Genomic DNA, 19,911 nt, shown 5'->3' on the forward strand with positions numbered 1-19,911 from the left:
GTTTTTTTTGTTGTTGAATTTTCTCAATAAAAAAAAATAAGGCTATCCTTCCTAATAGCATGACATATATGAGTAATCCTAAAATGCAGAAAACACAAACAAAATTATACAACCATGTGATAGATGTAATAGTGAACCATGTACAAAGTGCATGTAGAGAAAGGAGCAAGTAATCTGGGTGACCAGGCAAGGCTTCTTAAATAGTCAACTGGAGAGTTGCTAACTTTTGAGAATTCCTAAGAATCTACTTCCACAGAAGGAAAGCCTTCAAGAATGCATGAATGTGAATCTGCTCTGACAGTCCAACAAGTCCCCATTTGAGAGTGCACAGTGCCTTCGGGAAGGCACTGACCAGTCTCCCATTGGGGTCTCACTGACCTGAACAACAACACAGGAGTCTATGAGGGAGCCCCCAAAGCACAGCAAAGCTAAGGCACAGACGATGCAATTGTGTTTTCCAAATTTAGCAAGGCAACTCCATTTTTCTGGGGCAGGGTGGTAGTTAGGACTTGCACGAAGTATTAATCAATTGTTGGTAAATACTATGATTAAAATTCTGCATTCTTAGTATTGCTTGGTGTTGTTCATTCATTCATCCGGCATGTATTTGTTGAGAGACTGCTGTGTGCTAGGCTCCATTTTAGGTAGTGTACACAGCCATGAGCCAAACCTTCTTTCTGTCTTAATGGTGCTTGTATTCTCAAGGGGGTAAGATGAGGGGGGAAGGAAGACAAGGGGGGGGGGGGGATATATCAAATGACAATAAAATTACCAAGGTGGATTCAATAAGGAGTAGCAGCTGTCAGAGGGACTTGGTAGCAAAGCAGGATCACCATTTTAGACAATTCTTGATGAGAAAAGACATCATTGAGAAGGTGATACTCAGGCCAAGCCTGAAAGGAGATGAAGGAGCCAGGCCTGGGCATCTGGAGAAGAACGTTCCAGACACAGAGTTGGCTCTATAAATACAAAACCCTGAGGTAAGAGTGTGCCTGGAACGTTGGAGGAATTGCAAGCAGCCTATTGTGTCTGGAAAGGCTTATGTGATGGGGGAATCTTGAAAATAAGGTTGGGGGTAGAGCTTTGGCTGAAAAGGAAGGGGTGCCCTTGGAGGACTCAGAGAAGAGGGAGATAAACCCTTAGAAAGGACCACTCTGCTGGTTACGACATCCGTGCTGATTTCTTGGTACCTGGCACGTATCAACCAGGCAGACCACAACAGAACATCGATGTGCACGTGACGGAGCTAGGCAGGAGGAGAGTCCTGCTGAGTGTGGGTGTGAGACCTGGTCCTTCCTTACCTCCCAGCATTGGCTATATTTGACCTATCCGATGTGGCAGCCAGGAGCCACGGGTGCTGCTGTACTTGAAACATGGCTAGTCTAAAAGAAGCGCTGTTCATGTGAAGTACACACAGGAAGTTAAATACACAGCAAAAACAAAACAAAAAAAAAAAGTCAAAAGAATGCGACATGTCCCATTTATATTTTTATAATGCTATATAATGATATATTTTAATATAAAGGATTAAATGTAGTGTATTATCAAAATTCATTTCACCTGTCTCTTTCTTCTTTCAATGTGGCTCCTAGAGAAATGACATGTGTGACTCCCTTATATCCCCCACTGCACAGGGCGGGTTAGAGTGTGGCCCGGATGGTGCTCAGACCTCCCCATCATGAAACCCCAGAGAAAGTGCAGCAGCTCCTTAAGGAAGAGAGAGTGTGACTGATTTCAAAATCCGATGCCCCCTCGAGCCAAAAGCAAGGCACCGGCATCTGCAGGCAAAGAGGCAGCTTCCTTGGCCGCTTTCTGTGCGAAGGGCAGCAATCAGACACCAAGGGGCTGTCGGAGTTTTCTCTGCAGAATAACTCACCCAGAAAACTCTGCTCTTAAATGTTGAGGTCTGATATAAAAATAAGTGCCCTGAATGGGAGAAACAGGCTACCATTGAAGGACTATAACTAAAAGGGACTATTGGTCTCACAGAAAAGAGAATGCATATGCTACGTGCAGGTTACTAGGCAAGGTGGTTTGTGTTTATCACCCCACGGACGAAATCCTCACACCCGGCTGGGACTTCTTTTATTTCATAAAGAAAAAGATCCACGGCGGGAGCAGTGGATTCTCTAAAATCCTCTATTTTGTTTCAACAACCGGAAGCAAAGGCCCCTTCTCCTTTTTGTTTTGCATCAGACCCTTTGGGTATGGAATGGCTTTTTAGCTCCTGTTTGCCATAATATTAGAGGAAGAAAACATAAGGTCCCTGGCTAGTTTATTTTTACCAAGAAATGGCTGCCTATTTTTTCTTCTTTTCACACCTGCCATGGATGTAACTTCTGCTGTGTATGTCACACCAACAGCCTTCTTTCAGACCAGCCATGTTGCGAGCACAACAGCACATGTGGCCCGTGGCTACCCCATTAGCCAGCACAGGTCTCACCAATGCCGAAATCCTTTGCCCACAGCAAGAACCCCTGAGGGATACATCTTCACGCCTGAACCCACTCAGAACCATACAGCGATACATGGAAGGTTTAAAAAAAAAATACCAAAAAGGTCATTCCACTTCTCCTAGCGCCTGGCCAAATGATTTTACTGAATGACAGACATTGCGGGTAAACATCCAGTTGGGTTAAAAATGTAATCTTGCTTCAGCAAATGAAAATCTCAGTGTTGGAGAAACCTTCTTGCAGCCTGCTGTTCCCTGGCGTATGCTCGGCTCTCTCCGCCGGCAGGCTGTGTTATTAAAGACAGCTGCGTCCATTGTTTATGAATTTTGTGGATGCTGAAAACCTAATAACAAAACCAGAAAATCTCAAGAGTCCCGTCCTCGCCTTTTCCTGAACTTGAAACTGAAAAGACACTCATTTCCCACCGATGTCAGGAACAGTCAGTCCTGTCATCTACCAATCACAGTCCCCAGCTCAGATTGGTGAGGGGGAAGAGCCCTCGAGTCAACACAGCCCTGCAACAAACTTGGGGAAATAGACTGGAAGCTTGCTTTGTCTCATTAAAGGGTGAAAACGTTAAGATACGTATCAGTGTTGATGCAGTGAGAGTAAATTTCCATTCTTGTTTTGAAATTAGAAAGTAATTTTTCTATTATTGAATTTTAGTTCAAGTAGGAACCCCTTTGTAATAATGCATAGCTATTTTTATTGGTGTTTGACTACATTACAAATTTCTATTTAACCTGAGCAAAAATGAAACAGGTGCCTCTGCCTCTCACGGAGGAGGATGTCTTTCTACTCATTATGAAAGTGTCTGTTTCCTGTTGTTTAATTCCAGCCATAGTCAGAGGTTTGAAAAGTTCTTCTGCAGGACATTTGGGACATGACACTGTTAACTGGGACTGTGCTGTCTGGTTCCAGTATGTGTCTCATAGAGAACAGAGAGGCACAAGAGTAAAACATTAGTGGGAGGTAGTACATGACTGAGGCGTCTGACAACGGGGTATAACTTCAGGTAATTTATACATTTCATGGTCTCCTTGCACAGAAGCTTCACCCAGATCATGGAGGCCTGTCCCCCTCTAAACAGTAAAGGCTGCTCAATTTTTTCACGCTGGTTCTTCTCAGGTAGAAGGCTTTGGTGGGCTCATGGGGGATGATTCATGCTGATGACTCAGAGATGGGCTTTAGAAAATTGCATTGGATGTATACAGAGAAATAATTCTCTCCTGTGTTTGAGGTTCAGTACTCCCAATCTTTGGGAGAACCCAACACATCCCTGCTTATGCTGACAAGTGGCCCCATTTAAAATTCCACTCAAAGGAAATAATTGAAGCCATTCACGGGACCACAAAAACGCTGCCACCCTCCAAATCAAACATTTGAATGACATTTAAAGGTGCCAAACTGTGTAATCTATTCATCCAACAAATATTTCCTGAACATCCAGTGTATACAGCACTCTGGATGGCTATTCAAGGAGAGACCAGGATAGCAATGAAACTGAATCATGCTGCTTTATTAACACAGGCTATCATGGGAGATCCTGATGAGAATCCAAGAGGGACAGCTTAGGGACACCGGAAATTATCAGGAAAGGAAAATGGAAGCAGGAGGGGAAGGAAGGGGTAGAAGTGTGAGTGGGGAGTTGGGTGACACCAGGAAGCAGAAACAAGGCAACAAAGAGAGGAGCAGACCCATAGGCTCCCATTTAAAAAACAGGTAAGGTCTCATTTAACCATGATGCTGCACACCTAAAACTAATACAAAATAATACTGAATGTCAACTCTATTTGAAAAATATAGTTGAAAAATTCCTATTCCTATATAATAAAGAGGTAATATGCAAATTGACCATCATTCTCTCACAAGATAACAGCCTATGACCAGGCTGGCATGGGGATTAGTGAGGGACGAACAAATGACTGAACAAGCAGGCTGTGTGAGGTGACCAGGCCAGCAGGGGGGTTAGTGAGGGATGACCAAATGACTGAACAGCAGGCTGCATGGGGTGACCAGGCCAGCGGGGAGGCCTTGAGGGGTGACCAGGCTGGTGGGGAGGGGGGGCAGTTAGGGGCAGCCAGGCCAGCAGAGGGGGGCAGTTGGGGGGCAACCAGGCCAGCAGGGAGGGCAGTAAGAGAGGACAAGGCAGGCAAGGAGGGCAGTTAGGGGCAACCAGGCAGGCAGGCAGGCAGGTGAGCAATTAGGAGCCAACAGTCAAGGCTTGTGAGAGGAATGTCCGACTGCCAGTTTAAGCTGGATCCTGGGGATCAGGCCTAAACCAGCAGTTGGACATCCCCCAAGGGGACCCGGATTATTGGAGAAGGTGCAGGCTGGGCTGAGGGGTCTCCTCCCTCTCCCCTTTATGAATTTTGTGCACCAAGCCTCTAGTAAAATAATGAAAACCAGAACAAAAGTCAGGATAATAACAGAGAAAAAGAAGAAATATTGTACAGTACTGCATCGCTGTACTTTATTCGATTTTGCTGACAAAATAGAGTATTTCTTTTTCCTTTCATTAATACTTGTTTCTTTTCTCTTCCTCTCACACACAGTTCTTATACCTGCGATCCTATCTGTGAGGAACCAGAGCTCAGTCAGCCCTACGCCATCCTCTTCACACAGATACTCTGAAGCTTTTTCAAAAGGTGTTTTTGTTTGTTTGTTTGTTTGTTTTGTTTTTGAATGCTTTAGATTGGATTCTCTTTCTCTACAGATTTATCATAAATCCTTCATGTCACCATGTTCACTGAAAGAAAACAGTGAATACACTGAAACAAAGAACCAAGTAAGAAGAAAGTTCTAGATGATATAACTCATTTTCAAGAACATAAATAATCAAATCAAAAAGGGTTAAGGCCAGGCATTTAGTCCAATATTTTCTGATTATGACACGCAAGACACTGTACTCAAAGATATGAGGTACACTGGGTCTGTCCTCAAGAAAGTTAAAATCTATGCCCAGCCAGTGTGGCTCATTGATTGAGCATGGAACCAGAAGGACACGGTTCCATTCCTGGTCAGGGCACATGCCTGGGTTGCAGGCTCAGTGCCCTGGAGGGGGCATATAGGAGGCAGCTGATCAATATTTTTTAAGTTAAAATCTAAAACAAAGAAGACCAAGAGGCAGGAAGAAATGGGAGGAAGAGCCCAAATATGTGATTAGGTCTGGAAAACAGCTCAAACACTCCTCACTCTGAGCCAGGAGAGAGAGAAGGCGGGGCCAAGACAGAAAGAGGCTGGAGGCTACAGAGCCATGGGGAAGGGAAAAGGCATTGTAGGAACTCAAAGAAGTATCATTTTAGTATGGGAGCAGGGCCACTATCTTAAAGGTCACTATCTTAAAATGAGGGACTTGGAGATGGAAAGAGAGGAGCATAAATAAAGTCTTGGACTAATAATTAAACTTGGAAGCTAACAATGTTGACTCAGTTTTCTCCTTGTTAATATATTTGGATCTAGATTTGAGGAGAAAGGTCTGAAAGAAGACATGGGATTTCGGCAAACTCTGCCCTTATCCAACATGCAACATACACGCTAAGATCAAAGTGCGCACACAGAGTTTGTTCAGTGTTCTTAAAAACATACCTTTACAGAACTACCAGAAGATTCATATCCATAGTGCACACATTGACTTCAGTGGAACTTGAATTGCTCAATAGAAAATGAGGAATAAGCTGAAACCGGTTTGGCTCAGTGGATAGAGCGTCGGCCTGCGGACTGAAAGATCCCAGGTTCAATTCCTGTCAAGGGCATGTACCTTGGTTGCGGGCACATCCCCAGCAGGGGGTGTGCAAGAGGCAGCTGATCTGTGATTCTCTCTCGTCGATGTTTCTAACTCTCTATCCCTCTCTCTTCCTCTCTGTAAAAAATCAATAAAATATATATTTTTTTAAAAAGAAAATGAGGAATAAAAACACACTATTTACGGAAGCACAATTGACTAATAAACGTATGAAAAACATTCAGTTTCAGAAGCCAAACACCAGTAAAAACAAGATTCTCAAATGGAAAAACAGTTTTGAGGTAAAAAGATATATACATATGTACATTTATGTACAATACAGACACACACACACACACACACACACACACACACTCTCCTCCCTCAAATTGTTTGTATCCTTATCTCACTAATTATCCTTCTATGAGTGTAGCCTAAGGAAATACTCAGAGGAACGAGAAAAGATTAATTTTCAAAGATGTTTGTTGCATCATTCATAATAGCTTAAACAGAAAACAATATTAATTTTTAATACCAGAAAATTTAATAAGTAAATTCTAGCCTACATAATCCTATTAACCAATGTCATCCCAATAACTTTATTTTTTAATTCTAGTATACTGATAGAATATTATGTAACAACTAAAAATTATTTTACAATGATTCTTTAATGAAATGAAAATGTGCTCACAATATAATATTAAATTAAAATAACCAGGATGCAAAACTACATACAAAATATGATCCTATCTAGATATATGACTCCATGTAAATATAAAGAAAAAAAGGTTGGAAGAAAATATATCAAATTATATCATCAGTGGTTAACTTTGAATTATAAAATTATTACTGTTTTTCTATATATCTGGACATTTTATAATTACTATATATCTTATGGTTGGCATGTATCACATATTTATTACCTTATACATAGCACACACAGTATTGCTGCAGAATGATTTCATTGGGGGTTATTTTTAAGAAACATATCCAAGCCAATGCATTGTAATTATCTGTAAAGAAAAAATGAAATCCCTTCATCTTTGGGCACACAGGAGACATTCAATCATTGTTAAATTAATAAATGACCACTTTTCACAAGTGATGGATGGAAAGAGGAATGAATAACGTGCTGGAAACCTCTTCGGCATTTAGTAAAATTGGTATCTTTCCGGGGATTTGGGGGAGATGAAAGGGGTTTGTCATGTGGCAGGCCTTTAAGAGACTGAAGGAAGGGGGGGGGGGGGAATGATTTTCACAAGAACACAATTGGATAGGATTTCATTGATGGAGTTCATTCTTCTACCAACTCGCAATGTCTATTCCAAACTTCACTCAAATGTGTAAATGCATCCGCTTCTTGGAGAGACAGGAGAAAGCAACTGTTCGAAAGCAATTCCACAATTGCCCCTTCACCCAACCAGGAGGATGTACTTAATTGGCAGAACCACTGAGACGCATATTTAGGTATAGAATCTCCAAGGGAGGCTTCCAAATTGATGCTTCAGTTTCTTCAGTGACTAAGAGAAGGAAGAGATGGGTCCCATCAGATAAGTATGTACTTCTATCCATTTTTGGAAGCAGAGACAAGAATGGCTCTGTCCCAGCAATGATCACATGTTCTGTGTGTATTCACGGCTTCTTGGCATGGAGATGCAGTGTCTCCACTCTCCAGCTGATTGAGGGTAACAGATATGCCTTCTTCACCCACTCTGGCATCACGGTGACAGACACTCGGCTGAGAGCCCAAGGCTGAAATCTGGTATGAGTTTAAACTTGCTTAGACTTGTGAACTACAGAGAGGAAGAAGAACTCACATCTTCGTGTGTTAATGTCTCTTGCACCAACACTGGGGTTCTTTGCAGATGCTCAATCATGTCACCATTATTTCTCCCTCAAAATGTCTGGTTGCTCTTCACTTCATTGATCCAAGAGCATTTCCCACTTTCCAATGCCTACAAATACTCATAATATCCCCGAATCGCATTCGTTGGTGGGGAAGAATGGAGGATGGGAGAGAAATGATATGTGGCTTTTTAATCAGGCAGTTATTAGCTCTTATTAGCTCTTTGCCCTGAGGCAAGTTACTAAACTCATCAGAACTTCAGTTTCTTCATCAAAAAACTGGGGCTAATGCCTCTTTTGCTGCAGAACAATCTTGAAAATGAACATTAAAGCTTCTGGCATGGTAACACACTCAGTAAAATAACTATTGTTATTAGTAATGTCTCTGTAATTAAATCACTTGCTGATTCCTTTCCAAACTCTGTGTTTTCCACTAAATGCTCAAATGCCATTATGAGAAGTTTTCTTTCTAACTATTTTCCCTATTGACTCATTTTTAGGATGGTGGCTCCTGGGCAGAAAAATAACTTTATAGGGTGATTCAACTATAAATTACATAAAGAACCTTAGAAACCACAAAAAATAAAGACATATCTAGGGATTAAAATTCTGGATTTGGCCTGAAAGCACGAGGCGGGGCTGAAATAAAATTTTAAAAAATATAAATCATTCCCAATCTTTTCAACATCAAATGAAATTAGACCCCCTATTGATTTTGGAAACTTTTCCTTCTAAGACACTATGTTAAGGCTCTGTCAAGGTAATGATCAACGACCACAGAAAGCAACAAACTCAACTTTGTCTTCCAAGCAGGTCGTTTGGATGGTACTGTCAAGAAGCAACAGTCCGACAACCCCCTTCCCCAAAAATAGTTGGATTCAATCTAAAGAGAATGGCATCGCAGCAGACCTTCCAATAGAAGCCTCAGCTGACAGATGGAACACAACTGCACAGATCCATCCAACATAAAACACCAAGGGCGCCGGCCAGTTCCTAAGCAAGTTGGAGGCTCCTCCTAATTGTTAAATGCTATCCATCTAGCTCATAAAGAAAAGCCTACCCTACCCCTACCCACTATTGACTATTCCAAACCAAGACCACCTTGTCCTCAGAGTGATGGTACATTCATGAAGCCAAATGGAACACTGCAGCCACACCACCAATATTTCAGCAGAGTTTTGCAAAGGACCCCGAGGGTTTGGGGTCCACATTAATCTAATTCACTCAATAATTGCTCAATTCTCCAATTTATTGCCCAAATGTAGCCAAATTCCTCCCCTTAGACAGAAAGACACAGAGACAGCCTGTAATGGAAATGTGCTGGGTTGCACGTTACAAGTAAGACGGAGGCCACGAGAGGGTTCCGCGGTGCGGGTCCCCAGTCTTGCCAGAGGAACAGCAGTGTGGCTGGGACTATGGCACTTGAATGGCTGTGGCCTCATATGACCAGGGAGCTGCTGGGATGGCACAGTGCTTCCTATTCCAGCGAAGCGCACCCTGAAGCCAGACCCTGGGACCGGGAGAGATCGGAGGTTCTCCCCCTTGCTTCAGGGCAAGGTCAAGCCTGAGCATGGCCTGATCATCAGTGGGAGCTTCCTGCCACTGCGTCTTCTGGCTACCATTTACAGCAGCAATTTCTGAGGCTTAGAGAACACTTTCAGATCCGAGATCTCCAGGGAAGTCATCCACATTCCATGCAATTTATAATACCGTAAGCGCTCCAGCAGCGGGCCATACATCCATCTTCCTCTCTGAGCGCATCCACTGTGATGTGCAGCTCTTTGTTCCCTGAATTGGCGAGGACTCACAGTGCCAGGGAAATAAATAGCAGAGTGCCAGAGAGGCAGTGGGGGGTAAAGGAAAATTGAGCGATGATTATGAATGCCCTTTATGACCACGCACTGAAGGTACACAGTCAGCCTTGTACTCAAATGAAGTGAAATGCTAAAATTATCAATCACAACAATACTAGCAATCATTTTCAATATTTGGAAAGTAAAGTATGATTGCTCTGAAGGGTTTGGCAACAGGACTTGTTTGGGAGTCAGAAGGGAGGTATGGGATTCTGAAGGCAGATGGGTGGGTATGAGCTAGGTATGGGGCACGGTAGATGGGGAAAGGACAGGAGGAAGAAAAAACATCCTAGGTCAAGGCCATGCAATGCTAGACAAGTGCTCCTCGAATGGCAAGTGAATCCTCCAAGAAGCTTGTGAAACTGCATTTCAATTCAGTGGGTCGGGGCAGGGGCCCATGATTCTGCATTTCTAACAAGCTCTGGGGTGAGGCCAAGACTGCGGGTCTGGTCCACACCATGTACAGCGGGGACCCGAGGTCCTGGTGAGGGAGGGCCGATGAGAGGCCAAAGAACTTGGCAGAGGTCAGGGGACTGGGTCTAAGAAGGGTGGGTACCAGGAAGACCTCCATTTCCTTTGTTCTCACCAAACAACCATCCTAGGAGTTCATTTTCCCGGGAGACAGCACTTTGCAATCTCCGAAGTGTAAGTGAGAGCAAAGGTGTTTATGGACTTCAGGGCCTTCGGGAGCCAATAAAGCACAGCTCCTTCATCACAGACAGCCCATTAACAAGCCATGTTTATTAGTAAAAATCCTCGGAACTTAATACGCCTTTGTCAGCAAAAGTAATTGATCTTGGCCGGTTAATTTGGCTGCTTTTACAGACTGAGGACTTGCCACTCTTTTAAGAGCGTCCGGCAGCTCCGTGAGCTTCCCTCCCTTCAGCAAGCCGTTTCCAAGAGCCGGAGGCTTCTTAAAATAGTTTTCTGAGAGAAGAGAACGCAGACATCTCTCATTGGCACATTGGTCATTGGTCTCAGGGGCCTGGGAGACGCGGGATTTTACAGAAAGGTCTTTGCCAACTGCCACCACCCCGTTCCTTGCGAATTGCCTGACAAAGGCATGCAGAGCTATGTGCTGTTCCATGGGGCAGGTAATAAAAAGCTCAAGATTAAGCATAAGAGAGGCAGATGGGTGCTTTCCTTCTGCCGTAGGAAAGAGTTAGCTTCTTTCCCTTTTAAAATGAATATAGAGCCCAGCCAGTGTGGCTCAGTGGTTGAGTGTTGACCTATGAACCAGGAGGTCACAGTTGGAATCCAAGTCAGGATTCCATGCCCAGGTTGCAGGCTCAATCCTCAGTGTAGGGTGTGCAGGAAGAAGCTGATCAATGATTCTCTCTCATCATTCATGTTTCTATATATCTTTCTCCCTCTCCCTTCCTCTCTAAAAATCAATAAAATATATTAAAAATAAAATAAATATAGGACTTATTCAGACTGAACACAGGTGAGGAGGAAGACACACTAAATGATGCAGATAACTCTGAGGAATAGCCAGAGGGGCTCAGGTCTGCGCCCCTGGTATTGGGACTCTGCAGAAGGGATTTTCTTTGCTCTCTATGTATCCAATGAGTAGATGGGGATGATACAGTTTCACAAGGAATAGGAAAGAAGTCTTCACATGAGTCACGATGATATTCACACCTAAAAATGTCAGGCGCTCTGCTTCTGGAACGAGTCAGAGTGAAATTGTGAAATCCTCTCCCGTTATCTTCAGACGTCAGCATGCGCTCAGCTGTCTGGAATGCCAGCCATATAGACGGCCGAGACCCGAGTCAGGACGTAAAATCATGGGCCAGGCATTTGGTTCACTATCTAAAGAATCCATCTCAATGAGATGGGGGGTCTCTCCAGTTATCCGCCTCCGTCACCACATCATAAAAGCATGGGTAGACAGAGCTTCCCAAATTTGGAGAGTATAACTAAGGCGGTTGGGTAGGAAATAGAAGCCGGCTGACATATACAGTGCTTACTGGAGGGGCGAGGTGGGAAACACCCGGAAGAGTTGGGGATTCATTTATCAGAGACAGGTAATATGCAGAAGGATTTTTCACAGGTGCGCAACTCCAGAGGCAATGCTCTGAGGCAAGCAGCAACCTAATGAGATGGGAGGTCTATCTAACAACAGCTATTCTTCCTCGGCAAGAAGGGGCTGGTGGCTTTAAAGGGCAAGAATGTCATGGTTTGGAAGAGAAGACAGTCCTGGTTTTAAGGTGCTGTGACACAAGGACAGGTACCCCAGTTTCAGGCTTGATGCCAGGTCCTCCCTGGTCAGGGCATGTGCGGGAGGCAGTCTATTGAGTATCTCTCTCACATTGACGTTTCTCTCTCTTTGTCTCTCCACCTTCCTAACACTCTAAAAATCTATGAAAAAATATCGAGTGAGGATTAACAAAAAAACAACAAAAGCCAGGTTTTTTAATAACAAGTTGCAGAGGGGATAAGGACACATATGTAATATCTTAATCAATAAAGAAAAATAAATAACAAGCTGCAAAAACTATTGTATTCTCAAAAAATAAAAACTGCTCTGATGGCCCTCCCATACCCAAGCTTACTCACCAGAGTCCTATCCCCAAGCAGGGCTCCGTCCTCTCGGCCACCATCCTATCAGTGGAAAGGTGGACATCAGAGCCATGAGTGGCTCCAAAGTGCTGAGCATAGCAAAAGGGAACTAGGAAGAACGTAGGATTAGGACTATAAGAACACGGGAAATCAGATACAGGGGTACAGAAGATGATATAGCATATAGGTCTGCAGAGAACTCACTGAGCAGGAAAGCTTGGGCAACCAACATCTTTGCATTTTTGTCTCTTCAACCAAAAATGAAAGCAGGACTTCCAGGGCCCTGAGCTTGGTCCTTCGGTGTGTTGTGTTTAGAAACACATGGAATCCGAATGCCCTGAGTGCATTTGAGTTGTGACCCTGCACATACAATCTCCAAACTCACTTCCGCTCTCCAACATTAAACTACTTCCATGACTGTTGTTGGTGAATCTACAGGATCTCCCATCCTCTTTCCACGTCCTAAGTCCCACCCCCAGTGCCTCAAGAAGGCTCATCTGCTTCTCCATGGCATACCTTTCTGGGAGAGAGAGTTTGTTCAGGTGCAGATTTAAAATTTCCTACTTAGGGGTGCCTTGTTTTTCCTCAATTTACCCAAAAGAATGGGATACATTAAAAAAATGATCAGCAAAACTTTACAGCTGCCAATAGGAAAAAAAATAAGCAATATTTATTAGCAAATAGAAATGATCTACATTTAAAAAAAACACACAAAGCTATTTATCCACATGGAAGTGGAATCTAAATATGCAAAATCATTTCATTTTCATGAGTAAATTATCTTTGTTTTTATATATTATTATAATATGATGTGTATAATATTATATACCTCATATTACATATATTTTATACACACACACACACACACACACACGCATATCCTCTCCTTCCCAGTCCCCCTTCCTCTTCTTTCTTTCCTCCCCCTTCCCCTTACAAAAACACCCTCACCCTGGGTCATGCTTACTTTACTCGGGACTCTCTAAGTTGTATGTGCTGTAGGAAGGGGAAAGATTTTAGGAAAGACATGTAGAGAAATGACAAATGCTGTGATTTACGATGATCCACATATGATTCTACTTTGGTGAAATTATGATGCTAGAGTTCCCCATTATTTTTAATATTCTGAGATGCACGCTATATGTTCTTTATTACAAAAGATTAAAAGCTTTAAAAATATATGGTGTAAATAACTTGGAATGGCTTGTTAAGACTAGGTTCCCATCATCACTGTGACCACCATCATCACCAATGATTCTACTCCAAATTTAAAATACATCAATAAAAAAGATCCCCTCCACATCATAACATCTGCCAAGCTCCTTTTCTCATTCTTAAGCACTCTGAAGATATCCTTGGTACATGAGTTACAAGTTAGCAATGCATGGAGAGGCAGGCCTGTGGCTTTGCCTCACCAATCCCTGCTCCACCCTGAACCCACAGCTTAGGGGCCACTTCCTCCTGCTCCTTCCCCCAACGCAACTGACCAATCTTTAGACCAGGTTTGTCATCACACAGAATACACTGAAGTGAGCTGACCCCATCTGCTTCCCATTTGACTAAAGAACTCAACAGCTGCTTCAGCAAGAAGCTTCTTTGCCCAAAGAGCAGAGAATCCATGTCTCCCCAAAGAAGATGCAAGTGGAGGAAAATAAGCCTCTTCCCCTCATTCCTTAGGCCAGTGGTTCTCAATCAGGAGTGACCTTGTTCTCAGGGGACAGGTGGCAATATCTGCAGACCTTTTTGGTTGTCAAACCTGAGGGTGAAAGTGGAGGCTACTAAACATTCTACAATTGCACAGGACAGCTGCCACGACAAAGACCTACCCAGCCCTGAAGGCCAGAGAGACAAGCTTTCCCCTGGGTTCCTTAGCAGGAGGGAGAGAAGGAGAGACTGTAAGGAGAGTCAGGGCTGCCAGTGGTGAGTCCCAGCTGCAATTAACCAGAAGGAACGTCCCTGGACCACCCAGGGCAGTACTTACAATGCAGGAACACTTGGTGCACTTGTCTCCTTCGGGCCGAAAGTTCTCCCCTTCTTGGTACTGCACACCCTCAAACACACAGCCTGGAACGCAAAGCAGAGTTTAGAATGAGAGCAGCCTTTGTTCAGTTTGACCCTATTTTTCTCTCCACTGTTCATCCATCTCCCATCTCCACCTCCACCTTAAAGAGCATCCTCTTTAACCAGAGGACAATATTGCTTCATGGTAAGAAAAAGGAAGGAAGGAAAGAAGGAAGAGAGAGAGGGAGGAAGGAAAGAAGGGAGGAAGGGAAAGAGAGAGGGGGAGAGGGAGAGAGGAAGGGAGACCAAAAGATACAAAAGACTGATGTGACCCTAAAAATCTCAAGATGCTTGAAAGTACGTCAGAGGTTGGGCCCAGGTCAGCCTGAGGAGGACCAGTGCACATGGTGAGCCCTGCAGAGCCTGTGGAACTCACCATTGACCATGACATTGACCATGGCCAGGAAAACCAAATGCCAGAGGGACCAGAGGAGACATATAGAAAAAGTCCCAGTGAGAGAAATCAATAATGAGCTAAATAGCAAATGACCTAAAGAGCTGCCACTCGGTGAATAGCAGGAATTGCCAGCCTCTATCAGGCCCTCCATACCCATGATTTCACTTCAACTTCACCAGTGAGCCTGCCAAGTAGGGACTTTTGTCATTGTCCCCATAAATGGGGAAGACATGGCTCTGAGAGCTGGCTGATGGCAGAGCTAGGATTCAAACTCAGTTCTAACCCACTGGCCACACTGTACAGATAACCAAGCACCAAGACAAGAAGACACAAAGGTAGGTCAGGGGGTACCTGCAGGTTTTCAGTACCACTCTTTGTCCTGTTAAAGGGGTTGTGTTACCCTACCAAGTCTGGATAAAAATAAGACCAGAAGCCCAAGAGGTGTCTCCTATTCAGAAAGATGATCAGAACACTGTTATATTCGTAACAAATCTCACAAATGACCTAAAGCATAGATGGCCAGTAATCCCCTAACAGCCAGGCCATGGGAGAACTGTCAACTATTCCTCAGGTCCGTACTCAGGAGGCACTTTGCCAGAATAGCTGAGGTCACTCTCTCATAATAGACAGGGCTGGAGGCAGCAGTCCGACGGCCAACACTCAGCAAAGGGGGCTGTTGCGAAAGACAGCCTCATACCCCTGGGAGCGAGTGTTCAAGGCCCGCCAACCGAACTCATCAACAGAACCCACCCAAGTCTTGAAGCAGCTGGTTCCTTCCAAGAAGAAACAAGTATGACCCTCATCCACCTGATCTGGCTGCTGGACATGTTCACCTTTATAGTTTAGTTTAGTTTAGTTTAGTTTAGTTTAGTTTAGTTTAGTTTAAGGCATTACAAATAGTAGTACATATGTTTCTCCCCCACCACCACCACTGACCTCCCCCTGGCCTCCTCTCTCTGCCCCCTGCCCAGCACTTGCCCTTATCCCCTCACCCCCAGTGTCTTGCGTCTGTTGGTTGTGCTTATATGTGTGCATACAAGACCTTCAGTTGAACCCCCCTTCAACCCTTCGCTACCTTCCCGCTGTAGCTTGATAGTCTGATGCTTCTATGCCTCTATTTTTGTTCAATAGTTTATAATGTTCTTTATATTCCATAAATGAGTGAGATCATATGGTATTTATCTTTCACTGACTGGCTTATTTCACTTAGCATAATGCTCTCCAGGTCCATCCATGCTGTTGCAAATGGTAAGAATTCCTTCTTTTTTACAGCAGCATAGTATTCCATTGTATAGGTGTACCACAGTTTTCTAATCTATTCATCCACTGATAAGCATTTAAGCTGTTTCCAAATGTTAGCTATGGTGAATTGTGCTGCTATGAACATAGAGATGCATAAATCAGAAAGGATATATGGACCTGTTCACTTTAAAGCTATTGTAGATATAGAGCCCTTTGTTCATTGAAATACACAGAGACAAACACTACCAAGTCTGAATAACGGAGTGAAAATGCTTGTAAAGTCTTGTTGGTACCCACATCCAGCCTTCCACCACCCCTTGCTGTTCCCATTGCTTAGGGAAGACCTGGTGAACCCACCCGCAGCCCTCCCAGTGGCTGTAGCTCAGCATGGTTCATAAAGGCAGGTACCCGGTCATCTCTTTTTTAAAAGATGCTGCAAACAAAGGGTCTTCCATTCTTTCATATGTTTGTACCACTGATTCTGTTAGACAGACTTCCAGGTGATTACCCACAACAATCTATGTTTGACAACTTAGAGAATTTTAAATAAAAATTCCATGCAAACTGTTCCTGTCACAACTCACCATCTTTGAACAAAGGGTCAGGAGGAAAGGAAGGAGCAGACAACCAAGAATGCCCTGAAATTTGTCTCAGGAAGAAGCTGACCACAGACTGTGCATGTTTGTCATTATGTGGAAAAACCATCCCATGATCAATGACAGATGCCAGTCCTGAGTTATGAAGGAGAATGTCACAAGGCTTCCCTTGAAGGTCCCTGTCTAGACTGAGCTGAGACCACCCTCCCAAGACAAAGGATGACACATTCTGGATGTGGCCTCTGATCTGCATCCCAAAGGTTGGCCTTTGAAATTGAGAAAGCGGGGGAGGGAGCAAAGTTGAGTCTTTTTTATTTGTTTGTTTAATGTCTTCCTTGATTTTCAGAGAGAGGCAGGGAGAGGAAGAGAGAGAGAGAAACATCCATTAGAGAGAATCATTGATTGGTTGCCTCCTACAGACCCCCTACTGGGGATTGAGCCCACAACTCAGGCATGTGTCCCAACTGGGAATCGAACCATGACCTCCTGGTTCATAGATTGATGCTCAGCAATACTGGCCAGGTGCATAGTTGATTCTTGACCCCACAGTGGAGGGCACAGAGCTTGCCCAGCTGGCATGCTAACTTTAAAGAATTGCCTCCCAGGGCATCTGGAACCAAGCAGAACAGTTATCATGGTGTGTGGGAGGTGGGAGACAGTACAATATGGTGGCCATGAAAGAGAGGAAACCACACCCTAACCCCACCTTTGGCCTTTTCTCACTCACAGGTCTTATTCCCATTGGGTCTCATTCCTTCCTCTATGCTTTGGGCAATACCTCACTGGTGGGTCAAGTGCATTCTATAGTGTAGTATGTACAATCATAGAGTTCACCCTTTCCTTCTGGGAACTCAACCAAAAAACAAAATGGATGAAGCAGTTGCTCAAATATGATAACTTCAATTGCTGAAATAAAGTCACTCTGATATTTGTACACTCACACTATCAAAGGCAGCCAAAAAGTATGACTATCTCCTGACTGAAGAGGAATGTTATATGTGCGCAACTGATTCTGTATAAATAAAACAATAGTCTACTCAACATGACTGAATTCATATTTAAGAGCCATGACAATTTTAAAATTTATACAGCATTAAGAAAAAACTGCTCTGTTATCAATCTCAAGCTTGGAATTACCTGGGATGACTGGGTCCCCCCTTCAGAGATTTTGATGGAATTGCTCTGTGATGCAGCCTATACATCAAGGTTTATTTTTTAAAACTTCTTGTGTGATGGTAATGTGCAGCCTAGAAAACTAGTGATCTAACTTAATAAAGATCTTTTCGGCATGTAAGAGTATGGCTACATGATACAAAGCATATTTGGTGCACTCAGAAGAAAAAAGTGCTTAGGGAAAGAATTATCAATGAGTTTTTGGTCTTCCTGTAAGCTCATCCAATAATAAGTCACAGCAAAAGGAAGATGGGCTCAGTAAAGACTGTGCAGGGCCCAGCTGGTGTTGCTCAGTGGTTGAACATCTATCTATGGACCAGAGGTGATGGTTCGATTCCCAACAGTGCACAAGCCTGGGTTGCAGGCTCAATGCTGCAACCCAATAGGGGGCATGCAGGAGGCAGCTGATCAATAATTTTTTTTTTCATCATTGATTTTCTCTCTCCCTCTCCTTTTTCCCTCTCTCTGGAAATCAATAAAAACATATTTTTTTTAAAATGAGGAAAGACTGTGCAGGGAACTTAGGAAGGTCAGAAGTAGTGGAGAGGGGCCTGTTCTTATGTCATTCAAAGATGAGAAAGACCACACCTCAGAAGGGACTCGGGTCTAGATATATTTTAGACTTGGTGGAGGGGAACAGCAGGAGCCTCATCTTTGTCAAGTGACCCACCATGTCATCATAGCCATGTCCCAGGAAGGTTTGCAGAACAGAAGACTTTTTGGAGATGAACCTCAAAAGCAAGGAGAAATTGTGAGCATCACCTCCAATGGGGAAAAACACTGTGGAAAGCCCAAAATGCAGAACATCTGTCTAAGAGGATGGGCCAGGGGCTTAAGGGCTCAGAAAAAAATCTCTCACCTCACAATCCCTGGGCTCAGCCCTAAGGGTGAGCAAAGGCGCAGGGGGCCTTGGTAATCCTGCTCGGAGAAGTGAGAGGAAGCCCTCCAGCCACTGAGAGCAAGGAGCCCCCCACCGTCAGCTGGGCTGTGGGGCCTCTGCAAAGACCTGGGCCCAACTTGCTGCACCAGGCCGCCAGCGGAGGCCAGCACGAGCATAGGCTGAATTCCCTCGGGGACAGGGCTCTCGGTTTTCAGCAAACATCTGGTTACCTCATCGCCCAGGCAAGCTCTGGCCAAGGGATTGCACATTGAAGCAGTCAAGACATTTTTGGTAGCGAGGGAAAGCCACAGCCTTTCCTTCCAAAATAAGCGTCACCTGCGGCCCGCGGAGTGGAAAGCGGGCCGCTGAGCCTCGGACAGCCACATGCCAAGACCTACAGCACGTTGCATTCATCCCGGGCTCCGAGGGAGGCCAGCTGGACTTTTCTAGGCAAAGAAGTTTGCTCTCTAAACCCATTAGGTGCACGGATGTAAAGGGAGGAGCAGTCGGTTGGGAGAGGGGGACACCAGGCATTCTGCAGAGGGCTCAGAGGTTCCAGCAGTCCCTGCAGCCTCCCCGTCCTGCGAGTTTACCTGGACACGTGGGGCAGCACGTTCCCGGCTGTTTGGAGGGATTTCTACAATGCACGACACACCGCACCTCCGACTCGGTGACAACGCCTTCCTGAAAAACAGAACAGCAAGGTCAGCCCAGAGTCCCCGCTGCAGACGCGTTCGCTTTTGGAAAGTCACCAAGGTAACTGAGAGGAGTCCCAACACAAATGTGCAAAGCAAGGGTGGTGTCAGGTCCAGAGGTATGTGGCCCAGATGAGGTCAGATCTCCCTGGCTCAGCCCACGGAGGCTAGTTCTTCACCCTAATCTTACTCTTTCTCTTTGGCCCTATTGTCTTTCTTTCTTTTAAATTTAGTGCTTAAGCCGACCAGCATAGCTCAGTGGTTGAGAGTGGACTTAGGAACCAGGAGGCCACGGTTCGATTCCCTGTCAGGGCACATGCCCTGGTTGCGGGCTTGATCCCCTGTAAGCGGCGTGCAGGAGGCAATCAATCAATGGTTTTCTCTCATTGCTGTTTCTCTCTGTGTCCTTCTTCCTTCCTGTCTGAAATCA

General features: G+C 44.4%; 1 protein-coding gene across 3 annotated transcripts in view; it reads right to left on the reverse strand.

Moving 5' to 3' along the window:
* BMPER (BMP binding endothelial regulator) overlaps positions 1–19,911 on the reverse strand; it is a 187,498-nt gene that overhangs the window by 116,076 nt on the left and 51,511 nt on the right. For all 3 annotated transcript variants that reach the window (XM_045578644.1, XM_036429887.2, XM_036429886.2), the window contains exons 5-6: positions 19,380–19,470; positions 14,419–14,501 (exon numbers count right to left, since the gene is read on the reverse strand). In XM_045578644.1, the coding sequence (XP_045434600.1) occupies positions 14,419–14,501; positions 19,380–19,470 (174 nt within the window). The remainder of the gene's footprint in view (positions 1–14,418; positions 14,502–19,379; positions 19,471–19,911) is intronic.

The sequence above is a fragment of the Pipistrellus kuhlii genome, unplaced genomic scaffold (assembly GCF_014108245.1).
Source record: "Pipistrellus kuhlii isolate mPipKuh1 unplaced genomic scaffold, mPipKuh1.p scaffold_m20_p_10, whole genome shotgun sequence".
In the NCBI taxonomy this organism is placed as follows: domain Eukaryota; kingdom Metazoa; phylum Chordata; class Mammalia; order Chiroptera; family Vespertilionidae; genus Pipistrellus; species Pipistrellus kuhlii.